Source organism: Carassius gibelio, chromosome B10 (genome assembly GCF_023724105.1).
Source record: "Carassius gibelio isolate Cgi1373 ecotype wild population from Czech Republic chromosome B10, carGib1.2-hapl.c, whole genome shotgun sequence".
NCBI classification, from domain to species: domain Eukaryota; kingdom Metazoa; phylum Chordata; class Actinopteri; order Cypriniformes; family Cyprinidae; genus Carassius; species Carassius gibelio.
This window is the reverse complement of record NC_068405.1, coordinates 12,306,063-12,330,887: the sequence shown is the minus strand read 5'-3', so window position 1 is coordinate 12,330,887 and position 24,825 is coordinate 12,306,063. Positions and strand designations below refer to the sequence as shown.

Here is a 24,825-nt window from a genome sequence, read left to right as displayed (position 1 = left end):
TTCAACTTCTCCCTTTTATGTCACCAGGCCTCGACTAATCCTCTCACAGGCCACCTATGAACATCTGCATCATGTCACTGCATTACAGGAAGTCTCGCTAATCAGATGAAGAACAGAATTAATACCGCAGGGTGGAATATAAACCACAGCCCACTCTCACTCGCGCATTCAGACTCGTTATATAATCGTAGATCATCTTCCAGCCCCTTCAAGCAAGCCGAGATAATTGCCTTTAATGCCTTTACAGACCCTACAAACTCTTAAAACAAGTTTCTTCTATATATTTGAGGATTAGCTGGCAGTTGATGGATTAATATGAGAAAATTACATGCAGAACAGGGTTTGAATTGCAGCGTGGGAGGGCAAAACATAATTCAGATCCCTCCGCCGGTTAACTAAAAGTAATCCTAGAAACTAATTCTAGATCAGGATTCCTGCTGCGAGAATATTCAGAAATATTTTGAAGGCAGATTGCTTATTGGAGATAATGACACCATGTTGATTAAACAAGGGAAATGAGAAGACATCAAAAGTATGGGATAAATCAAAAAGGATGGTTGCGCTGTGATCATTTCTCTGCATGATGAAGGGATGAGACTAAAATACTGTTGGAAGTTTTAGAAAACACTAGAAGATTTTACTTGTTTTCTCGTGGTCACAGGCTAATTTTCACAAGAACTACATTAAAAAAAAATTGTCATGATGTCAGCTTTTCTGAACCATTTAAGTGGCATGTTTTAAACATCCAATCGGTAAATTTGAACATTTTATACGATAACATTTAAAACCAACCGAAGCCACATATTTACAAAATTAAATAAATAATATAATCAATATCACTTACTAACTAAATGTTTATCTTAAATGAGTAAAAATAAAAATTATGTGATAAAACGGCCAATACGAAACGGGTTTATAGAATAATAACTCTTCGAAACACTGTCTGCGCATGCACTTAATTGAGAATGCGCGCGCGAAAGAGAGCGGGAGCGAGCGGGAGAGACAGATGAGGTAGTACGGAAATCCCTTTTGTGGGCATGGGTTGTGCGCGTATTATGCAAATTACGATCTACCAGCACGTGTTCAAGAAACCGGTTAAGTACAAACTATTTGCGGACAGACCTGTTGTGAATCCTCCGGTTAATGTGCGTGTTTTTGAGCTCATAAATACAAAATTTGTTAAAAAATATTTAGTGAGTGACGCTCACTGACTTGGAAGTTGTCTACCGCTGACATACATAGAGCTATTCGAGCTGTAATGAGTCCCTGAACAACGAAAAAACAAACAACTTCGCTTATTCATAATGCAGTAATATACATAACGTGCTTAGAAATGGCGTTTGTAACATCAAAACAAAGAAAAACGAGCGAGAGAATTTTGTGAACCCTTTTTGACAAGGAAATAAGATCATAATCACAGCAAAATCAAAATAATTATTCATGTGCTTCTTATACTTGGCAGCAGTAACCTATTTTACATCACAAGCACGTTTGATTTGACTGAATTTTACACACCCACTGACAAACACGCACCAGAACTTGGTTTTGAGTCCCCAGGCTGAATCTGAAAGCATCAGAGAAGCTATGAGTCATGGTTGTATCAGACCCTCACCTGCAGCAAACCTCCGCAACTCTTGATAAAGGTAAACCACAACAGTAATGCACAAATCTGTCAAGGGAGATAAATGCTCTGTAGCTTTTTTTCTTTCTTCCCATGGCTAAGTTCTAATGGTAAGACTTTCAAGTGACCACATAAACACAGATTGCTAAGGCACCCTGCTGCAATCTTGCTAAAATAGAGCTAAATGTTAGAAGTAATAATTGATCCATGCATTATTCATGGATGTGTCCCTGGGGAGGAAGGAAGAGGAAGGCAAGGGTGGCAGGGTCAGAGAATGCACCTCTGCTATCTGCTCCTCGTTACATTTGCCATCTGGGCTCAGCGTTTAGACCAGGGCTTCCCTTCACTTTCTGATCTCACCCTATACACTCACACACAGGCTGCTGGTATAATGCATACAGAAACAAGTCTCTACTTGCACACTGGCGAGCAAATGCTCACAGACACAACTGTGTTCCCTTATAAGCCTCTATGATCTCTCAGATAATGATTTTGATCCAACATGGCATCTTCTTAAAGCCGCTTGCTCTGTATGTTCGTGTGCATTCAAACCTGACATCCTTCACACTATTTGAACTCTTCCCTCAGGCCTTCAGCTCTGCCCTGAAGCCTCCTGAACACATCTCCAGACTCTCCCCAGATTGTACCTACTTAAACTGATCGTCAAGGTCTTTGGCGAATGAGATTGCAAGAGTTCAAGACTTGTTCTATACTGCTCTCTAGTGGATGTAAGAGACGCGGCGTCCACAACGCAAGTGATACCTGAGTCAGCAGCCTTCGTTCTGATATTATTTGAACTGATTACCTAAAATACAAATAAGGTTCTTTATTGGCATTGATGGTTACATAAAGAACCTGTAACATCCATAGAACATTTCTATAGCACACACTTTACAAGTGGACAAGGTTCTTCACACACGAAAAAAAGATTGTTCTTTTAAGATTTGTTCAGTGAATGATTTTTGGGGTACCCATTTGATTGCCTTTTTGGAACTTTATTTTAAAAAGAGTGTGATGTGTTACTTTTATATATTTATTTTAACACAACATTAGGTGGATACTTAATTTTGTTATCTTATGAGAGGTGATCACAGAAATTGCAACTTCAACTTCAAAACAAAGAAAGACATTACTTCAGTTAAAATGCATAAATAAACTTAATATGCTTAAATAATACACCAATGGTGTACAGACGGAAAATAAAAAATCATACAAATATGGCCTAAAGTATGAAGGGATTTTCCATATTGATTTTTTTACAGGTGTTCTGTGTTTTTATATTTTGAATTTTGCACTGGCTTGTGTTGTAGGGTTAATAGAAATGTCTGTAAAATTAATGAATAATGTTTTGGCAGAAAATTATCTTTTTTTTTTTTACAGTGAAAAAACAATTCTCACTCATAAATTGCTAGTAAAGCTCACATATATTCACATAGAAATGGCATGTAACATGCTGCATTAAAAATTTAATTAAGTAGAAAGACTTCTATATATATATATATATATATATATATATATATATATATATATATATTACAGTGTATGTAGGATCATTCTAAAATTAATAGTTGTGCTGTCAAATAAAGAAAAGGAGAGACGAACAAAAAAAAAAAAAAAAAGTCATAATCCAATTTGTAATTACAAGAAAATATATTAAATTATGCAAATAGTAGCATTTTTGCTATACTGGTCTCAGACTTATGGACTGTATAGCCTCTTACAAAAACACACTCAGTATTTTTCCTAATGTCCTCCATTATCCTTCCCTGTGAGGCCCAGGTAACATCATCATTGATTTCACTTTTATCTCATTCCCACACATTCTCCTCTCTCCTCTATTCCTTCATTCTCCCCATCACACCTTCTTGTTCTCATTAGGATGTTAATGGACATTATTTTTTATCAGATGGGATAAGGAAGAACAAAGAGAGAAACAGAGAGAGTCTGCTGAGACATTTTGGTGATGTTCAGCATCCATTACACCAATAAAGGAAGGAACAAAACAAATGTCAGAGCTCTCTGGACTGAGCTACACTGAAAGGCCACGACTCCCTCTAGTGGCTGACCTGAACTCTAGCGGGGGGTTTCCACTAGGGGGCGTAGTAAGTAAAAACTGGATGACAGAGAGCGTGAGAAGAGAGAGTTTCCACGAAACCCATCTAGAAACTGTGGTTAAGATAAAAGTGATAATAATGATACAAGAAATATATGTTTGCAAACAGCCCAGAGCTAATTCAACTATATATAGCAATACATGATAATATTACTATGTAAACTAAGCAGCAGTTGTCAGAATTACTATGCTTTCCACTGATACTAGTCCCATTTCCTCTCGGCTATGAGTCACTTACAGATGACAGTTCGAATTACTTGCCTTGAGACTCTAAACAATTATAGGGGTGTGTCAAATAAGACCAGCCCCCTAAACCCTCTCCCCCACCACCCAAGCACAGAGGTGACATTGAAGTCTCTGCTCAGGAAGAAGCACAGTGAGAAACAAAAATGATTCTTGTACAACCATGGCGAAGATATTTATAGGAATTTTGCATTTGCACACAACATCAGAAATAAACTTCCGAGTTTCTCACGCTCTCTGAGACAGTGACCGGTGGATTGTGTGAAATGTCTCACTGGACCATAAGAGTATGAGAAGAGATGCGATATGTGGATGTGCATATGTGTGTGGAGGAATATAAAGTAGATATTTCTTTGTATGTATGAATGTGTTTGCATTAGATTTCAGGAAGTGCTCAGGGCTGGTGATCTGTGGTTTATGGGAGAACCTGTCTGACCAGTTCTGGTACGTTAGAACCCTCCACCCTGTGAGAACGGTGGCAAATAATGCTTTAGTAAACAGTTTCGCACTCATAAACAAGGAAGTGTAGATCCATTTGTACATGCTCATTTGTTTATGAATTATATCAGGAATTTTTTTTCTGGCTGAAACCTGTGACGTATAGCTCGTATGATTCATAAAGACACTCCCTTTTCTCTTTCTCTATGTTTGTGTAATGTGGCTAGACTAACAGCAAAGAAAAACTGTCCTTAAGTGGAATCACTTCCCTGGAAACGATACAGTACAATGGAACTAAAGACTGGTTCCTAAGAAAACACTTCGGCTTTTTACAGTATATTTACTAACAAGTTCTAAAACAGATACTCAGATGAAAAAGTTGAAAAGTGTGTTGGGTTGGCTGCAGGTTTTTAAACTGGTATACAGAGGAAGCCTCAGGGTGCCGGGCAAAACATTCACTCAAATGACAGTTTAAAACATTTCCTGTAAAGGTTCTGACATGTGGCCTGTGAGTTTCCAAACTAACTTTATGTGGCTTATAGTCATGACTTTATTGCTGTGTCAGGCACTTCTCTCAAAGGGGTCATATTATGTGATTTATATTTTTCATTTCTCTTTGGAGTGTCACAAGCTCTTGGTGCATAAAGAAGATCTGTAAAGCTGCAAAGACTAAAGTCTCAAACCCAAAGAGATATTCTTTATCAATGGTAAGACTCTTCCACGGCCCCCTAAAACGGCTCAATAAAACATGCCACCACATGTCTACTTCACTATATGGAAATATTTGCACAATGCCACCCAAATGTTCAGCAAAGAAAGAAGAAGTGGTTTCAGTAACAGCAGCTACTGTTGAAGCAGCCATGTCAGGGATCTAGGAGGAAACAAAAGCACTTTATTTTTCCTTCCTGAAAGTAGATTCATTTAGCAATCTTTAAGATTAATTACAACACAAAAGCAATGCATTTTATGGACAGTTTCGTGAACCTAGGAGAGGAGGTAATTCTGACTTTGCTATGGCAATCTGGTGCTTCTGAATAAGCTACTAAGTTGTTTTTATTAGTTTAAGTATCCGCTTATTGAATATTCAAATGCAGAGTTTTGAGTGTCTCGTGTGTGTGTGAGAAAGAGAGATGGAGAGAGGGGGTCACACAGTGGCTTGTGTACTGCAAACATATACGAGCTTCATCACTGTCTGTCACGCGACTCTTTTCCCCTTTCAGGCTTGAACTGATGGTAAAACTAAGGACATTATTAACTGTCTTTACATTTATTTTGAAAGAAGAAGCTTGTAATTATGGTTATATTTCCGTTGTGCTTGCGGTGTTCAGCCAATCACAATGTTCTTTGTCAGTTGGCCAATCAGAGCGGATTTGTAGAAAATGACACGTTTTTAGAGAGGCGGGGCATTGAGGACCTACAATAACGTACAGTGTTTGAAAAATAATTAGTTTTTTGGACATTAAAGCATGTCAACATATTCTGTTACACCAAATACACAATAGTGTCAGCACTTTTAACACTTACTTCTTAAACACAATTTAACACTATTAACTGTCATAGCGTTGGTTAAATGTGAGCTAAGTGTAAGTCTATATTGTACATTCAGACAGGCCAAATCTCTGTCATGAAAAAATTATTTTTGGTTTAATAAATTTCTTTGTCAGAAGTAAATCAGAATATATAGTTATGAGCTTAAATACATAAATGTAAACTGTGACCATGTAGTTATAATTCTCAATATATAGCCTATATATATATATATATATATATATATATATATAGCAATATGTAGATTTTATATAAAAGCATAATTAAACACAAGTGGTATGCTTTTCATAAAATATCAAAATATAGGTTAAATAACGTTGCATCATCATTCAGTGTGTGAATGTACAGGGGCTTCTCAATAAATTAGAATGTCGTGATAAAGTTCATTTGTTTCAGTAATTCAACTCAAGTTGTAAAACTCGAGTATTAAATAAACTCAACTCACACAGACTGATTTTGGTTCTTTAAATTTATATGGAGAAGTGTTTAGGCAGTAGTAGCCTAGCATAACCATTTCTAAAGACCGAGACAACTTGGCAATAAGTTCCGAGACATGAAAAATGCGATACAGATTGTAAATGAAAGTATGACAAATCTGCTATTTGTGATAACAAATGATTTTACTCATACTACGATAAGATGTCGTCACGATACCCTCAGACCTCACAACAACACACCGGAGTGAACTGAAGACGAAACTCAGGAAGTCTCCGCCCATAAAGAGGACGACGCTCTAAAAGCTCAAATCAGCAGCTATTCAAGGTGCGGCTTCACAGGACAGGTAGGCTATCTGAGTTGGGGAATCAGCAACGGCGCTTTACTGCATTTTAACTAACATTTAAAAAATATAATACATATTTCAAAACTACGTTTTTGATTATTTAAGACGTTGGAGGATTACGAAAACCGAACTCATTTGGAAAAGCATTAGACCTGACCTGCTGCTTTCAGATATCGTTTAACTTTTAAGTTCATTGCGAGAAGATGGCAAATAAAGGACTGCAGCTTTTGGGATTTACTCTATCGCTTCTGGGGTTGATTGGGCTCATCGTTGGCACAATCTTACCCCAATGGAAGATGTCTGCCTACGTTGGAGATAATATTATCACAGCGATAGCGATGTATCAAGGTCTTTGGATGTCGTGCGCTTTCCAGAGCACCGGACAAATGCAGTGCAAGGTGTACGACTCCATCCTCCAACTCGATAGTAAGTAACAGCCTACAAACAGCATTTCTTTTTTCTTTTTCTTTCTAACAAGGGGTAGCTTTAGCATATATTATTAATAACACTGCTGGATGTCTCTAAAAAGTACTTTCATTTGCACCGGTCTGTTTGTTCATATTAGTTGTGGTTTAAAACTCACGAAACCTGTAAGCGCGCATGCGCGCACTGTTGAACGTACTGGCATATGATCACTTCTTCACACTCTGATGATAATTATAAGAGTATTTTGGCTCCAAATGGTGCCAAGCTACTGATATAATTTATTTGTGTCCTGTCATAGCTACGTTAGTTATTAATTATGAAATTGAAACTTAAAAAAATATTGGTTGATAACATGAAAATCATTTTAAAACCATTTATTTTAATTTTTAATTATCAAATATAAGGTGCAAATTACTCCAGATTGTTGTAGTGATGCTTTTCTTATCCGTAGCTACATGAAAGCCAGGACGTTACCACGCCCTAGAGCCATTTTGCGGCAACTCCTCTAGAGTTACAATAATAAGGACAAGCACCTGTTGTTCCACAAGTTACCTAAAATAAATAAATAAATAAATTCACGCTAACTCATTCTGGCAGTGATTACATAAAATGTGTATGAATAGCATAACACTCACATTCCTACAGAGCTGATTGATAGATAATGCTTTTTGTTTTTACCTCGGTTATGTTTTGGGTAAAAGGAAAGGGCAGCCGTCCTTCGGGAATGTGTAAACAAAGTATGAGGTCAAATTTAAAGCCAGAGTTTCCTAAATAGGAGATTCACCATGATAATTATCTCAAAATGTGAACCGTTTTAACATTTGGGTGAACTTTCTGACTGGGACAATGCTAGTTTAGTGTTGGGTGATCCAGCTGGTTACTCGAAGTAATGATTACACGGGCGTGACTCCCACCCTTCCTCCCCTCGCGGAAACTGTGCTCCTGTGTCAGGTGGGGGAGTCAGGCATTGTCTTTGAATGACTTGTGTATTTTGCAACAGTTTATTAAACACAACAAGAAAAAAAAAAAAAGAGTCCTTTGTGAAAGCACCTAAACGCAGACAATGAAGCTTTTTGAACTCAAATAGTGCCTTTTTAGAATAATAGTAGAGGCGTTTGCTCTTTATTTGATGTTTATTCCCCTCATTTCATGCCATTATTTCATCCCATCTTTACTATTCACACCAGAGATTGATTGAAAAGGCTCACTTCAGTGCTTATGGCTGTATGTTTATACACACTAAAGTCATATAATCAATTACCATATCAGTCATTTGATTTAGCTTGTGTAAAACAGACACTTATCAGTGAGTTTATGCACAAAACTTTGATAGCCTATTTAATATTTTGCTGTAGCACTACTGTTATGGATAAACCATGAGATATAACATGAAACACAAAAAGCAAGGTGATGTAACCGCCCTAGGCAGCCATTTTGTTTATCCTGTAAGATTTTAATCTACATTTCATTTCAGGTGATACACACCTAGTAAAGTGATTTCTTCTTAATTCATCTTGATACTAAAAGTGTTTTAATACTTTGGAAAGCCAAACCGTACCCATAAAGAAAAAGAAAACAGATTGTTGCAGTCATACCCAAGCTCCCACTGACTGGTTAAACCTGTTCCTTCTCCAAAGCTAAAGGGCAAATCGCTGCCCACGTATGTGTACAATCTCACTGCGCTCTCAAAGGAGGCTTCCGGTTGGAACCGGTCTCAGTCGCACCTGACTGCAGGTGTGGCTGGGGGAAGGGCCTTTTTGTAAGTCAGAGGAAAAAAACAAACGCCTGTAGAGAATTAGGCCATTTCAAAACCCTTTAGTCAGCCTATAATCTCTCTGATTCACTATTAAAGCACTTGCCTGTTTTGTGTGCCGAGTTGAGTTTAACCATCATAAACAATGAAGGGAATAATCATACCTTTAGCCTAGTGGATAACATTTACTTCGAGTTTTTATATAATTGAACAAATTACAAATCTACTGCATCAAGAATTATTTACCTTTTTCTCTTTGTATCTCACTCATTCTCTACCCTCCCCCTCTTTCAGGTTCTCTCCAGGCAACTCGTGCCCTGATGATCGTCGGGATCCTTCTCACAGTAGCAGGACTGGGTGTGGCCAGCATGGGCATGAAGTGCACTAACTGTGGTGGTGATGACAAGGTCAAAAAGTCCCGCATTGCCATGACCGGCGGTATAGTCCTCATTGTTGGAGGTGCGTTCACTTATATTAATGCTAGTTTTGTAATGCAGTACTTTTTCATCAAAAAGATCTAGATAAGGTATTAAATGCCAAGGTTAAAGGAATTCTTGCCAGGTTAGGAATCAGTGCTTTGTTATTGCTCCAGAATCTGTCGCCTGACTTAAATGTTCACTTCCTCCTCTTTGGGGACAAAAATGGTCAAAAACATGTTTGGAATCTTTTTTTCATAAGTAACTTATTTATCTCTTCTCTTCCATTCCTCAGCCCTCTGTAGCATTGTCGCCTGCGGCTGGTTTACAAATCAAATCGTCCGGGACTTCTATAACCCCTTCACACCAGTCAACACAAAGTAAGTTCAAAAGTGGGTGCAAACCACAAGCAAATTATGTTTAGTCCTTTATCCATGTGCTTTACCTTATTTTATAGTTCCTCCAGAAAGGAAAGCCAATACTCATATCATAATATTCTATTTCTATAGGTATGAGTTCGGTGCAGCCATTTTCATTGCCTGGGCAGGTGCGTTCCTGGACATAATGGGTGGAGGCATGTTGGCTGCCTCCTGCCCAAAGGGTAAACCATCTCCCAAGTACCCCAAGTCCTCCAGACCCCCCAGCAGCAGCAAGGAGTACGTTTGAGCCATGGCAGCAGTTCACAAGCTGGAGAAGATCATAATGAATAACAGAGCATCTGTAGAAGTTTCCCTAGTCAGCTGATCTCAGATCTTTTTAGATTTTAATTTCTTGTATTGTGTTTGACTTAGAATAGAACAGACAGCTAAGATCAGTGGCCTTGGGAAAATTTTACTCGTGCTCCGATACAGCAGCCCACTTCAGAAAAAGAGGTCACTTATGTTTTCTTTCTTTTGATAAGCACCAAGTCTGTTTTTTCCTATTATAAATCATGTTACTGATGTGAGTTTGGAAAGAGGGGGATCTTCCCCAGTATGTTCCTCCTTTTATAAGACTGCCATGTTTAGGGAACTTTAAAGAGAGAGGCATGCTCAGGGAAAAATCATCACTCATACCGCTCATTAACACATCTCTATTCTAAAGCCATGTCCTGACCTCATCTGACTTTTTTGCTTTGTGTTTCACTTTATGCTATGTTGTCTGACACTGAGGTGCATGAAAAGAACAATTTAAATTTCTTTATAATTTTTTTAAGAGCCAAGACCAACATACAAATTTCTGGTTCACTTTGCTGCATAATTTCAGGCCGGTGACGGTGACGGTGACATACCAGACCTTCTCTTTTCAAACAATACTTCACTTTATACAAATGATCTGAGGGAAGTTTCACTCATTGCTATTGAAAGACAGTTTTTGAAAGGAAGTAGTAAAGTACTGAACTACTCAAAGAGAACTATAATGTTACCGAGTGGTATGTTGATGGAATTAGATTGAAATTGCTGGCATGCTTTACACAGCTAGATTGAAACTAGGTGGATAAACAAAAGCTTTTTTTGTGGTGAGGCTAAAGATAAAGAAACTAAAGCACTAAATTTATCAGTGAAGCCTGTTTTTTTGTTGTTGTTTCTTTTTTTTTGGGGGGAGGGGGGTGTAAATCAAAGGAATGGCTCTTATTTAAGCAAAGTTAAACCATTTTTTTTTTTTTTTGCTTCAGCTCCTCAGTGTCCTTCCTGTTATTAAGATAATGTTACAAAATCTTTTGGCACTCCTTTCTTGCTTTATACACCATTTTTTGGTCAGGAGAAAAGGTTGTAGATATTTGCTGAGTCCAAGACCAAGAATTACATGTCTCTTTTTATCCACATGTACATGAGTATGTGACATGCAAAATCTGGTTCTCTATGGCTGTTGTTCTTTCTTTCTTTGGTCTTCGTGCTTAGACCACTTGAGGTGGGTTGCCCTCAAGTCTATTTAGGATAGTCGATATTATATGTGTAACCAGCTTATGCAAATATTTAACTTTTTGAAACGTTTATGACCGTTTGGTTTGCATTATAAAAAATTATGTAAATAAATTTTTTAAAACAAGATTTGGCCTTTTGTAACGTTCTTTATATGTGCCTAATGAAAGCTGTGACTGTTTACCCATTTTAGTAATTTGCCTTTTGAGACACATGGTCCTCTGACTTCTGTTTCAGCATAGTTTGATTATTCTGGCTAACACTGCAAATGTGCCGTAAATGTAAATAATCCTGTAATGGGATAATATGTGTGAAAAGAAAATAGGTCATCAAGTGGTAGCATATGCATGGGTAACAATTACAGCCATTTGTATTTAAATGTTATAAGTTGTTATAATAAATGACATGAAACATGTTTACAAAGAGGATTTACGTTTCACTTAAATATTTGTGACAAAATGCAAGGTACTTTACCACAATGCTCAACCTGTGGTAGTTGTTGCTCTTTATACTGCCAATCAGAGATCATTTTCTGCTAATGTGTATCTTGTTGGTCAAAGTGGCTAAACCTGATGGGTGCTGCTAATTCAGACTAAGCTTGAAAATAGAAGCTTGAAATAAAAGTCTAATTGTCTTATTCTTCATACAAGATCTCAAAAAGTCTGTAACATTGCAGATGTTTTCATAATTGTGGCACCAAGAAGTTAAAATTTTGATTGGGTTAGGTGAACCTAGACAGAACATGTTTTATGGAAATTCCTTAAACAACCCACCTTGTAATCCAGGCTTTTTCCAGACATTAAACCTGCAGATTCTGAGGCGGTTTTATTATAGACTAAAGCCTATAAACAGTAGCAAATGCAATAAATAATTACAATTGCTAGAGCCTCAAAGGAGAACCTTTAATTTTTTTAGGTTATGTGGCCATCCAGTGGACAAAGATGGAACAGTTTGACACAGAGCAACGCAGCTCAGCCTCTACATTAGTCATTTATTGTCAAACTTTACACATTTTCCAGTGCTTAAATAGTTACAAAATTCAAGCAACAATAAAACAACATAAATTCTTCATACATGCAACATAATCATTCAGCCAACTAAATAAAAGCTTGTTACATACTTCATCAAATGTAATGTGTCATAGCAATAATCAAGTGCATAGTTTTTCACAGTGATAACTAATGCAACGTGCAATGTTTCTTAAGGCATAAAAGCATGTAAACCAGCTAGAGATGCAAATTCTTAAAAAATGTAATACTTAGCTTCAGGGCACAAAAAAAAAAAAAAAAAGTAATTTAATAAATAAAAGTGATCAAAGAAGTTTAGTTCTGGAATCACTGCAATCAAGAAATGTATTGTTTTTTTAACCTTTATATACTTCTAGTTTCTGTTAATAAAAGTCAGAAAAACCAGAGGGAAAACCTTTTTAGTTGACACAATTGAATACAACCATGGCTCTAAGAAGCAACATACATGTCCAGAGTTTAGAGAGACAAAGTGAAACACAAGAACATTGTGCTATTCTTCTTACCAGATGTCTAAATGAATAAGTTGAAAGACAAAAGATATATAACAGCACAAGCCAGGACAGAGTGATCTACAGTGGCTGGTCTTTGCCTTTGGTCAGAAATATGTTAACCAGCCTACATATACACATTTCTTCCTCGGGGAGGCACGAGTGTTACACACACAGCTCTGGTCTAAGAAGCTACTACACAACAAATCACCTGTGTGGCCTGCTGTAGGCTGACAGCTGCTGCCATGCGACTACTAAACTACAGCTGAAACGCATGCGGATCTCGTGTGAATCTGATACTGGGAGAGGTGTCTGCCTTTTCTCCTGCTGAAAGTGTCCCGACTGTCCTGTGGCAGAAGGGCGTATTTCCCGAATAGCTGGTCTAGAATATTACTAGAGAGGCTCAGGATGGCTCATTGCTGAGAGGGACAGGTAGAGGTCCACTGTTGTTGTTGTTGTTCATGATGTCGTCCAGATCTTCATCCTCTATGACCACTATAAAATAAAGTTCACATATCTTGCTTTAAACAGAGATGTTTGAAATTTAGGTCATGCTTTGGTGTTCAGTTACACTGTGCACAGTTTAATTAAATCAGTATAGAACTACATTAATGGAAAAGGTATAACCTTACTTAATATGTAAATATTCTGTTAAATATGTTATTCCATAAATCACCACACAAGCTCCAGTAATGTTATAAAATGTCACTGAAACTCCATTAAAAAATATATAAATGTTACAAATTAAGTGTCTACTTTCTATCTTTTTTAAGTTTCCTAGTAAGGGATATTCTTGAATCTTCATCTATGCATTTGTACAAATTATTTTAAAAAACTGGGTATTTATAAATATATCAAGAGTTCTCTGCTTTAACATCTTTGTTACATGGCCTTTAGCACAAGTGAAATATGAAACTGTCAACCCAGTATGATTTTGTATGAGCTGATTATTAAACATTGTATGCTTGTAGAAATATCAGCATTAAATTGTCTTTCCAATAAACACCTTTTAATACCATAATCTTGAGCACTAGGCTAATTAAATGCTTTTTCAATATTATTTTGTTTTTTTCATATTCCACTATGTTCTTCCCTCAACTTGATGACAAGTTGATACGTACCTCTCCCTTCTCAGAGCATGCACTCAATCACTGTAGCACGCGGTGCCACTATGCTAGCATTTAGCTTAGCACCATTCATTGTGACATATGGTGACATGACATACGGCCAAGTATGGTGACCCATACTCAGAATTCGTGCTCTGCTTTTAACCCATCCAAAGTGCACACACACAGCAGTGAACACACACACACCGTGAACACACACCCGGAGCAGTGGGAAGCCATTTATGCTGCGGTGCCCGGGGAGCAGTTTGGGATTCGGTGCCTTGCTCAAGGGCACCTAAGTCGCGGTATTGAAGGTGGAGAGAGCACTGTACATGCACTACCCCCACCTACAATTCCTGCCGGCCGGAGACTCGAACTCACAACCCTTTGATTTCAAGTCTGACTCTCTAACCATTAGGCCACGACTTCCCCCTAAATTCATTCCTTAGGATGCCAACAGGGATGAATATAGAAGCAACCAAATACTTCCAAGTTTTCCCTATTTAAAGACGGTTACATGAGTAGTTACTAGGGGTGTAACGGTTCACAAAATTCACAGTTTGGTTCGATACGATACACTGATGTCACGGTTCGGTTCGGTACGTTTTAGATACAGCAAAATGTAAAAACATCTCAACTTTTCAGAATGCCGCAAGCGCACCACGGGTCATGTGACAAGAACTAACCAATCAGCTTCATCCTTTCCCGTAACAACGTTGAAAGCTCAGCCAAGATGAAGGAACAGCTGATCATAGTTGTATATGGATTGCAATTTTGAAATAAATTTAGTAGCAGAGCTACTGAAAGCGATTTTTAGAGCTGCAAATCCATTTATCCTTTGCTGAAATTTCCGGGTCTCATGGAGAGTGCACGTCATTGTTGCTTAGCAAAGACAGGCGCCTCATGAGCACTTTTCCACGCGTTTTTAGGCACCTAAGGCGCTCGCTCACTCAGCAGGCGCTGAAGGCTCGTTGCAAAATGTCTGATGCATTTAACAGACCAGAAATAGAAGATCCTTCAATAACCAACAGGTCTGGTGTTTGGGTGCACTTTGGATTCCCTGTAAACTATAATGGTGTACCGGTGTCTAAATGCTGCGGGGATAGTTTGTTGCATGTATGTTTCTCCTTTTTTTCATCTTTTCCCAGATACTGACACAATAAGGTTATGTCGGCGTAAATGAGTTGACCTGTTTCAAGTATTCCCGCTGGTGTTTTTTTTTTTTTTTTTGTATTCCCGCTGGTGTACCCTATTGTCATGCAGCAGATGCGACAGACCGTTGTTTTTTTATCCACCACTCTCTTGCCATCACCATTATAGCTTACAGGGAATCCAAATTGCACCCAAACACCAGATCTGTTGGTTATTGGAGGATCTTCTATTTCTGGTCTGTTAAACGCATTGGCTATTTTGCAACGAGCCTTCAGCGCGTGCTGAGTGAGCGAGCGCCTGACTGAGTAGCCTAACATAAACATATAAGTTGGTGTTTTTTTTTTTCTTCAGGGGTGTCAGGGGCATTGCCTGTTACGTCGTTTTGGGTTATTGGGCTACCTAGTTGAACGCATATCATTATATTTCTCTTTTTTTTTTTTATATATAATTAATTAGTCCAACGAACCGTTCGGTATACATAATGCGTACCGCGTACCGAACCGAAAGCCTTGTACCGAACGGTTCAATACGAATACGCGTATCGTTACACCCCTAGTAGTTACACAAGTGAGTTTGGTGACACAAAATGGAATGTGGCGATATCAACCCTATTGACAAAGGGCATCTCAGGAACCATATACTAGTGGTTTAAGTCTAACCTCTAAGATAAGTCCTTCAAATTATCTTGGAGGGGTGAGATGTAATAGGGGTGGGCGATATCTCGATATTTAAAATATATCGAGATATTTTTTTAAACACGATATGGATTTTGACATATCGTATATATCGATATATTGTTTATATTCTGATTCCGCCACTTTGCTTGTTTGCCTTCCCTGTGCTGTGCTCGCCAACGCTCGCTCGCCCCCCGCCTCCTTGCTTTTGTCCCCTCTCACCTCGCGTGTAGAGAACTAGTCAAAAAAAAAAAATTATATGGAGATACTTCAGTTTTAAGGCGTAGGGCGAACGGCAGGCAGATGTCTACTGTAGGGCCCAACACTCTAAAAAACGCTGGGTTGTTTTTTCAACCCAACTGCTGGGTTGAGGCCGTTGGATAGGACTTTGGGATGTTTTAACCCAAGTTTGGGTTGAAAATAACTATCTTTTTTAACCCAGCGGGGGTGGGTTGAGGACGCGGACGTGAAGGAGAGCACGCACGTCACGTCAAAATCGTACGTCTCCAGTGCGAGCAGCCGCCATTTTCTCAGCGTGATAGAAGCGAGAAGCGAGTGAAAGCCTATGGTAAGTAACGTTAAATATTCAAAATGTAAAGTTATCTTTTATTGTTTACCCGGTTGTATGAAAGGCGGAAGGTTTTATGAAAGGCGGAAACAAAGGAGCTTAACGTTATATACGTTATATATAAAAAAACGGACGCGGTTTTCGCCTCGGACACGGAGGTCTTAACTGCCTCATGTAACGTTACTGAACGGAGGATGTACTTTTAATATAACGTCTGTGAATGTATTTTGTCATATTTACATAAGATTTTACATTATCTGTTCTCTTTGAGGCGTTAACAGACGGTTATGGTCACGGTTACGCTCATGTGAATTTGTCTTTTTTTTTCGCGGTTAAACTGAATGTATGTTTGTCTCCTAAAGGAAACGGCATTGTGTAGTAAAGACTAGCATAATTATTTAGAGGCTGTTGAAGTGGTAACTGTTAAAAGTATGTTTTACATGTAATATTTCAGACTTGTCCAGCTCCTGTCTTCATTGTCCTCGCGCTGAGAGTTAAAGACACAGAAGCTGTTTGTGTGAGGAGTCACAGACCTGTGTGAGGATGAGGAGGAGGTGTTCTTCTGAAGAGAGGGACAGACGGTTTAAGGAGAGTAAACTTCAGAATAACATCAAGTTATCTTTATTTTTACTAAGACTAAAATAATGTGTGGTTTTTTTAGATGTTGAAATCCAGAGACAAGATAACTTCATTCTTTTGAGATTGATGTGAGTTAAATTATTATTACTTTTTTTTTTTTTTAGAAAACTAATGTTTCTGTTGTGTCCTGCCTGTTAACTTCACATTTTGATGCAAAAACAGTGTGATTTTATATATGTATGTATGTATATGTTAATATTTTATTGAAACCATTGATGCCCCTCTTTGCAGAACTCAAACTAACTGGAGTTAAGGACACACAAGTCTGCTTGTGTGAGGAGGTGGTTTTCTCAGCTTCTTCTGAAGAGAGGGAAAGATCGTATAAGGCAAGTAAACTTCATAATTTCATGTTATCAGTTGTTGTTGTGTTTTACTAAGAGTAAGATAATGTTTGTTTTTTGTTTTTGTAGATGTTAAAAGCAAGAGACATGGGAGAGCATCATTCCTTTGAGATTTTAAGTAAGTTATTTTTAGAAAATAAATTTTTCTGTTGTCTCCTGCCAGTTTACTTCACATTTTGATGCAACAACAGTGTGATTACGTGCTCATTTCATTAAGACCATTGATGTCTGTGTTTTTTATTGCAGAACTCAAACCAACTTTGGAGTTGTCTGATTTGGAGAGTCATTATTCTTGGTCTTCGCTCTTAGAGGTAAAGTTCACACAAAAAATCATTTACTTGCCCTCAAGTCATTCCAAACCTATAAGACTTTTGTCTGTCTTTACAACATAAATTAATATATTTTTAGTTTTCTCATAATATGTTAATCCATTTATAGTTTAGATAATCAGTATTTTCAAGCTTCATAAATATAGAGTTATTGTAGAAGTAAATTCTGATATTTATATATGAATACATCTTAAATTATATGATAGCAAACATGTATGTTCAAAATAAAATACTGCTCTCCCAGACCAGCAATGGAGGACACAAAAAGAGAATATTAAATATATTCATATGTTTTCCAAAAAATGAGCAGATTTTGTATGAGTCTGGAAAAACATGAGGAGAGTAAATTATGAACATTTTAATTATTTGGTGAACTAACGGTTTGAAGAGCAGCCCTCCATGTACGTGAATATTGTGAGGTATGTGAATGTCATGTCTGTTTTAATGTTTCAGTAAAGAAGCTTTCTGAAAGCAATATTTATTCAAACAATATCGCATGTCCTCACACTAGTGCTGCCATTATAGACTTCATGAGAGCTGTGGTGGACTGAGACATTAAACAACCGCACAAAGTGTTGAAACTTTAACACCGATTATTTACCTATCCTTACGGATGTGAATACACCTCTACCTGAAAATGGATAGTTTAATTTTTTCAAATGTGTTTCTCTTAGGCCACTGATGAAGAGCAGGCGGTGACTGGGATGAATGCTGGTCAGAGAGGAGAAACTTTCCCCTAAACAGCGGTGGTTTTAAAGGAGGACGCTGCCCTGGATGATGTAGAAGATGTCAGATGCTGTGCTGATGGGGCTTCTTCATGATTACATCAGTTATGCTAAAGAGATCATGAAAATTGACCGTGATGCATGATCTGTATTCATGGACTATGAAACAAACTGTAAGTGCATAATTTGTTTAAAAAAAAAAAAGTTAAATGCTTTTTCTGTGTTGTTTAGTAGAAGAGTTTACACTCTGTCATTCATACACCTGCTCACATTCTTTCACACACACACACACACACACACACACATGCGTCTGTTAAGTGTTATAATATCAAAGTTAATGTTGTGATTTATTTGTGTACTGTCATGCCAGAATAGTTGGAAAAAAACCTAACTAATTGTAAATTTATTGTATGTGTTTTCGTATATTTTTATACAATATATACAATTGAACAAAGTCCAATTTGATCTTAAGTTATATTCATCAAATGTTCAATGCTTTATGAATTCTGTAGCTGTTAATGCCATCCTTTTCTGCATTTCTTCTAACATGTTACTTTTTGACTTTTCTCTTGTTTTTAATAAATATTTTCCTTTTGGTTATTATTATTTGTGTGTAAAAGTGATATTTAAAATGAACAACATTTGTAGGTTTAATGCCTAGCTCAATTTGGGTTAATTTTAACGTAGAAATGCATTGTTTCCCCACATGGCTGCACTCTGCGAGTTTATTTTCTGCCAGCAGGAGGCGCTAAGAGCGGGAGAGGTAGGTTTCTCCGGTAACGGCTGCAGAGCGGTGCTGAGCTCACAAACGCTGCCTTATCAAGCACATGCGAAATGATATCGAACATTTTCTAAATACAGTAGTTTTCCTTCTGAAATACAGTGATAAAAAAACACCTGCTCTGTTTTTTTAAACCCTGCAATATAGTCATTTTAAACTATAAAAAAGGCAACCCAGCAGGCTGGGTTAAATATGATAACCCAACTGGTTGGGTTAAAACAACCCAGCGCTGGGTTCGTCCCTTTTTGACCCAGCGCTGGGTTGTCAAAATAACCCAAATTGGGTTGTTTTCAACCCAGCAGTTTTTAGAGTGAATGAAACGCGGACGGAATCGCGGAATCCAGTCATAAAAAATTGAATTTACAGTTTAACGCGGAATGTCACGGAATTGGTCAAATTTTAAATGAATTAATCAAAAGTCGGTCATGCACTTACATCAAATCGCGAAATGGACTAATATCTGCAAATATTAACCCGGAAAAGTCTATTTAAATATGAATCCTGCATGTTTTGCGTGTCTGTGTCAACGAATGGAGCAGAAGCGCGTCTTCATTCATTAAACACGGAAGCTCGCATAACGTTTGCGCTGATTTCATTGTCTTTCCTCTCTCTAAATAAAGACGTGAACACATGAGGAACATCTCCAGAACTGCACTGAGAGTCACTTCATGAGCATCTGACCGTTTGATTTGAGTAAGACTAGCTCATATCACATCATAGACTGTGGTATCACATACACAGAACTGTGAAGGTAAACCCGACAAAATAAAAGTATTTGACAGAAATCTATTACTATTGTACAGATAGCCCAATACTACTACTATTAAAATGAAACGAACATAATTTTATAAGGAATAAATCACACAACATTTCTCCCATGTTTTATTTTTAATAGTAAATCCCCTTTGTTTACCAAAAAATAAAGTTTGCTTAATTTTAAATAATTAAAAGATAAATTAAATGAATGTTTTATGCCTTCATTTGATAATCAGAAAAATGTAAATACACAGAATTTCTGAAGGGAAAAAAACATTTCACATAAGGCTATTTTAAGAATGGTTTTTAACTAATTAAGTTGTTTTTATGCATTTAAATAATTGCACATGCTAAAACACAGAATTAGGTAACAATAAAACATATGGTGAAGAAAAAAAATAAAATGTTTCATAGGCCCCTTAACATGTAATATTTGCCATATTTGTTTTTGCAGTAGTTTTTTGGGGGTTATTTTTCCTGTAAAGATATCGAGATATATATCGTATATCGAGATATAGCAAAATATATCGAGATATATTTTTTGCTCCATATCGCCCAGCCCTAAGATGTAAGTCACAACATCTAGCTACTGGGGTGCCTCAGGGCTCAGTTCTTGGACCACTTCTCTTCTCTGTCTACATGGCATCACTAGGTGTTAATGTTCAGAAACATGGCTTTTCATATCAATGATGATCTGACAATAGCTGCTCAAGTCTTAGCATTTGTCTAACAGACATTTCTTGCTAGATGAAGGACTATCACGATCAACTCTCAACTTGGCCAAAACAGAATTGCTTAAGTTTTCAACAAACCCATCACTTCATCACAATTTCTTCATATTCACAATAGCCATAGGTGCATCAACCATAACTCCTTCAAAGACAGTCAGAAACCTAGGAGTTGTGATTGATGATCAGCTAAATTTCTCAGACCACATTGCTAAAACGGCCCAGTCTTGCAGCCCCTTTCTGTCAGAACATACTAAACAACTCCTTGTGCAAGCTCTTGTTTTATCCATACTGGACTATTGCAGTGCTCTTTGGCAGGTCTTTCAACCAATTCTATCAAACCTATACAACTAATCCAGGACGCGTCTGCAAGATTAGTTTTTAACGAGAAGAATACGTCACACCGCTGTTCATCAATTTGCACTGGCTATCAATAGCTGCTCGCATAAAATTCAAGGCATTGATGTTTGCCTACAAAACAGTCGATGGCTCTGCACCCCTTTACTTAAATTCACTACTTCAGACTTGTGTGTCCTCTAGAAGCTTGCATTCTGTAAGTGAATGGCGCATTATAGTGCCATCTCAAAGAGGCACAAAGTCACTTTCCCAGACTTTTATATTAACCTGGAATGACCTGCCCAACTCAATCCAAGCAACTAAGTCCTTAACCATCTTCAAAAACAGCTAAAACCCTTCTTTTCATTTGTCCCACTCTTTATTCTAATTCTAAGGAAAAAATAAAAAACCCAACACTTCTTTTATATATATAACTGAGCCTCTAACACTAGCATTCTCTATTCTTTTTCTATTCTATCGTCTTGTTTTTATTATTATTATTATTATAAAAATGACCCTCTAACATCAGCATTCCCTATTCTTTTTATTGTATAAAAACTTGCTATGTGTACTGCATTAAGCTAACTGAGACTTGCACTTACAAGCACTTACACTTTATTTCCCTTTTTTTTTGGTTTTGATTGCTTCTATTGTTCTCATTTGTAAGGCGCTTTAGATAAAAGTGTCTGCTAAATGATAAATATGTATCCCAGTTTGTTTCATAATTCAATTTTAAATGGCACAATACATTTCATTAAAGCTTAATGTTTGAAATCTACAATGTTTGAAATCTTCTAAATATATATGAAATATACTTTTTAAAAAATGGGATGAAAAATTATCAATTATCCAAATAAACAAAACAAAATGACTGACCTCATTTTGACCATTCAATCTGTCCAAGGGTTTATTTATATATATATATATATATATATATATTTTTTTTTTATAGATTGTAGTTTGTATTGATATATTGTAAACAAGAAGCTTTGTCAGAAATAAGTCCATGGGGGCCCTGAAGTGTTGTCTAGGTCAACGTAAAAACCAGGCTCAGTTATTTACCATAATCACTAATCAGGTATGTACCATACAAAATCACACACACACACACACACACACACACACACACATACATATATATATATATATATATATAACTGACCTCTCTTTGACCGTCCAATTTGTCCGAGTTTGGGGGCCCTCTGGCCTAACCTCCGTTGAGGGGATTCGGGGCTCAAGAAGACTCTGTTGAACTCAACCCGCAAATGCTGCATCTGACACACCGAGTCACGAGGACTCGGTTGAAGTTGCCCCGAGGGCGGCAGGAGCTCAGGCATATCCGTTGCGTCAAACATCCCTGCAGCTGGAGTTTCTTCCCGGTTTCCTGCGGTGACGGTGTCCGTTTCCCCGCTGTTCATCAACGCCTCCTCCGCGCCCGTGTGCTCCTTCTCCCCCTTCTCCCTTCCACCGCAACAGTACAACATTCAGAAGTGTAGCGGACGACGAAACGGACGTAGCGAGGATATAACCGTTATGTTCAGTGGGTGGTTCAGTTTGCTCAATGTGAGCAGTTTGTCGTTGTCTCTGCTGTGAGCTCGTGTTGCATTCCACTTCGTGATCAGGTTGAAAACAGCAGGATTCAACTGCTCTTGACCAGCATCCCTATCCCTCTTTAATGACCGTCCTCGTGTTCCGTGTCTTCCAGTCAAAGGATGCCGTGGACCGGATGGCGTAAAGCACCTCTTGCTGCTGAGTATCACATTAGTCATTCACTCGCTCTGCTTCAATGACTTTGGTGTTTTTGCGACTAAACACGGCCAGGGAATATTTACTGCTCTCCTAATTCCAGTTAATCCCTCAAATTTCTTAAAGAAATGTCTACAGGAATTAATAAGAATCCTTTAAGAATCAAATGTCAGATTTTAAATGAGTTATGAAACAGCAAGCAAAAATAAATAAAACTTTAGATAAGGGGTAGTTATATAGTATTATTATGTTGGTATAGTAGGCCTATCTATCTATCTATCTATCTATCTATCTATCTATCTATCTATCTATCTATCTATCTATCTATCTATCTATCTATCTATCTCTATATGATACTGCCATTATGTGTTATTGTATGTAATTCTACATTGTATGTTTATGTGATAATTTACTGTTTTTTAGATTTTTAGGATGCCTTTTTAAATCTGGGTTGCCTATCTGGCAAGGGGCAAGAGATGAAAATTAGCCATTGGGGCTAACTCTGGCTTATGTACAGTATTTTGCTGTTAATAAATGAGCACTGTCCCTGTTCAATAATAAATACATGTCAAGACTCTTATATGCTGCCCAGCGGTAATCAAGTTTACAATTTAATCCTGGAACCAAACTAATAAATCGAGAAATAGAGAAAGCTGCAACTCTGCTCTTCAATCACAGTCCGTCTCAGAGATTACTGAAGGGGACACAGCTCATCATGTGCATCTTGAAATCATGCGTTCAGTAAATATATAAAGTGAAACAACTAAAGATGCTGCGTCACATGAGTTCAGAATGAAAAAGACAATAGGAAGAGGATAGAATCCAAACTGATTTGAAAGAAAGATTGGACTTATTAGTTGACATACCTTGGCAAATGTAAATAACCTGCAAAATGCTTCAGATATTTCCTTTGGTTCTTTGGCAACTGTTAAATAACGATAACAAAAGCCTCAAGTTGTGCAATGACTCTCATCATCATTTTAATAATTCTGCATGATGTCAAGATATGAGTTCCAGTATGTTACTGGGTCTGTCCTTAATATATCGCATTTTTCATGAGTGAGAAGCACTTATGGGAAATGTTTGATGGATGCTACTGCTAACAGGATTTCTTTAGCTTAGCAGAGAATGTTCAGAAGAAAAATAATTTAATAACAGCTTTCATCTGTCAAAAACGGAGCAAGAATCTCAGTGAGGAAGTCTTCTGATTTTGTTCAGTAGCTTAGCTATTTTCTTCCAGTGACAGGTTTTGAATTTAACATTCTGAACATTGATGCTTTGGCGTCTGAATATTTCTAACTTGCTCTCTGAGGCGGTTTTATTGTGAGGTTTCCAATGATTCTAGAATCTTAAAAAGGTGCAAAAGTGGCCGGCAGCCATATCACCCTGGAGCCAAAGACTGGTTTCCCCCAGAAGCTAAGCAGGGCTGAGTCTGGTCAGTATACCTGGATGGGAGACCTCCTGGGAAAACTAGGTTGCTGCTGGAAGAGGTGCTAGTGAGGCCAGCATGGGGTCCTCACCCTGTGGTCTATGTGGGTCCATAAAATTCCCCCATTGTCCTCTGACCATCATGGCCTCCTAACAATCCCCATATCTGCTGATTGGCTTCATCACTCTCCTTTTCACCAATAAGCTGGTGTGTGGTGAGTGTTTCTGGCACACTATGGCTGCCGTCACATAATAAGTATTAAATTAAAACTGCTCAGATCATATATGGTCGCACTCAACAAGAGTGTTAAAGTAACACTGAAGCAGAGTTAAAGTTAATGAGATAATTATGTGCTGTTTGAGCATTAGGGATGAACACCTGCTGTTGAATCACTGAAGAAACTTCCAACCACAGCCTAGATGAAACCAGCTGAAATAAAAGAAGACAGTAAATCTCTCAAGATCTCCGCAGAGGATGATTAAACAACTACACAAACACCATCACCAGCTTCATTTATACCTTCATTTAAACAGTCTAAACTTTATTCCTAGTTTATCTCATACGTAAGTTGTTAAATAGAACTTTGTATGAATTTTTTTTTTATTTACCATTTTGGTGAAAATAGTTTACTTTGTTTACCTCTTGACCCATGACTTTTTAAATGTTAGTTTTTCTCTAGCTGCAATTGTTTGTATGAAACAAACTTGTTATGGCAAGAAACTTGGTTATGTTAAAATCATGTGCAGTCTTCGAGTTACT

The 24,825-nt window shown here is 37.5% G+C and overlaps 2 protein-coding genes and 2 long non-coding RNA genes across 4 annotated transcripts; 3 read left to right on the top strand and 1 right to left on the bottom strand.

Moving 5' to 3' along the window:
* Positions 1-6,710: 6,710 nt before the first annotated feature.
* On the top strand, positions 6,711-11,367 carry cldn7b (claudin 7b). Its single transcript, XM_052567921.1, has 4 exons — positions 6,711-7,170; positions 9,218-9,382; positions 9,635-9,719; positions 9,849-11,367. The coding sequence occupies exons 1-4, from the start codon at positions 6,948-6,950 to the stop codon at positions 10,003-10,005; spliced, it is 630 nt and encodes a 209-aa protein (XP_052423881.1). The 5' UTR covers positions 6,711-6,947; the 3' UTR covers positions 10,006-11,367.
* A 797-nt stretch (positions 11,368-12,164) lies between these two features.
* Positions 12,165-22,961, bottom strand: LOC127965960 (calcium/calmodulin-dependent protein kinase II inhibitor 2-like). Its single transcript, XM_052566715.1, has 2 exons — positions 22,054-22,961; positions 12,165-13,251 (listed from the first exon to the last, which is right to left on the bottom strand). The coding sequence occupies exons 1-2, from the start codon at positions 22,373-22,375 to the stop codon at positions 13,160-13,162; spliced, it is 414 nt and encodes a 137-aa protein (XP_052422675.1). The 5' UTR covers positions 22,376-22,961; the 3' UTR covers positions 12,165-13,159.
* On the top strand, positions 16,014-17,226 carry LOC127965961 (uncharacterized). Its single transcript, XR_008155521.1, has 3 exons — positions 16,014-16,256; positions 16,711-16,963; positions 17,127-17,226. It is a non-coding gene; the product is annotated as an uncharacterized LOC127965961 (long non-coding RNA).
* On the top strand, positions 17,304-19,382 carry LOC127965962 (uncharacterized). Its single transcript, XR_008155522.1, has 3 exons — positions 17,304-17,354; positions 17,483-17,547; positions 18,240-19,382. It is a non-coding gene; the product is annotated as an uncharacterized LOC127965962 (long non-coding RNA).
* Positions 22,962-24,825: the final 1,864 nt, after the last annotated feature.

Excerpts from the sequence above, each read along its gene's own strand:
- LOC127965960 (XM_052566715.1), bottom strand. The coding sequence starts at position 22,375 with ATGTTGTACTGTTGCGGTGGAAGGGAGAAGGGGGAGAAGGAGCACACG. Across the intron at positions 13,252-22,053 it reads AATTGGACGGTCAAAGAGAG|TGGTCATAGAGGATGAAGAT; the intron begins GTCAGTTATATA and ends TTTATTTTATAG.
- cldn7b (XM_052567921.1), top strand. The coding sequence starts at position 6,948 with ATGGCAAATAAAGGACTGCAGCTTTTGGGATTTACTCTATCGCTTCTG. Across the intron at positions 7,171-9,217 it reads CTCCATCCTCCAACTCGATA|GTTCTCTCCAGGCAACTCGT; the intron begins GTAAGTAACAGC and ends CCCCTCTTTCAG. Across the intron at positions 9,720-9,848 it reads TTCACACCAGTCAACACAAA|GTATGAGTTCGGTGCAGCCA; the intron begins GTAAGTTCAAAA and ends CTATTTCTATAG.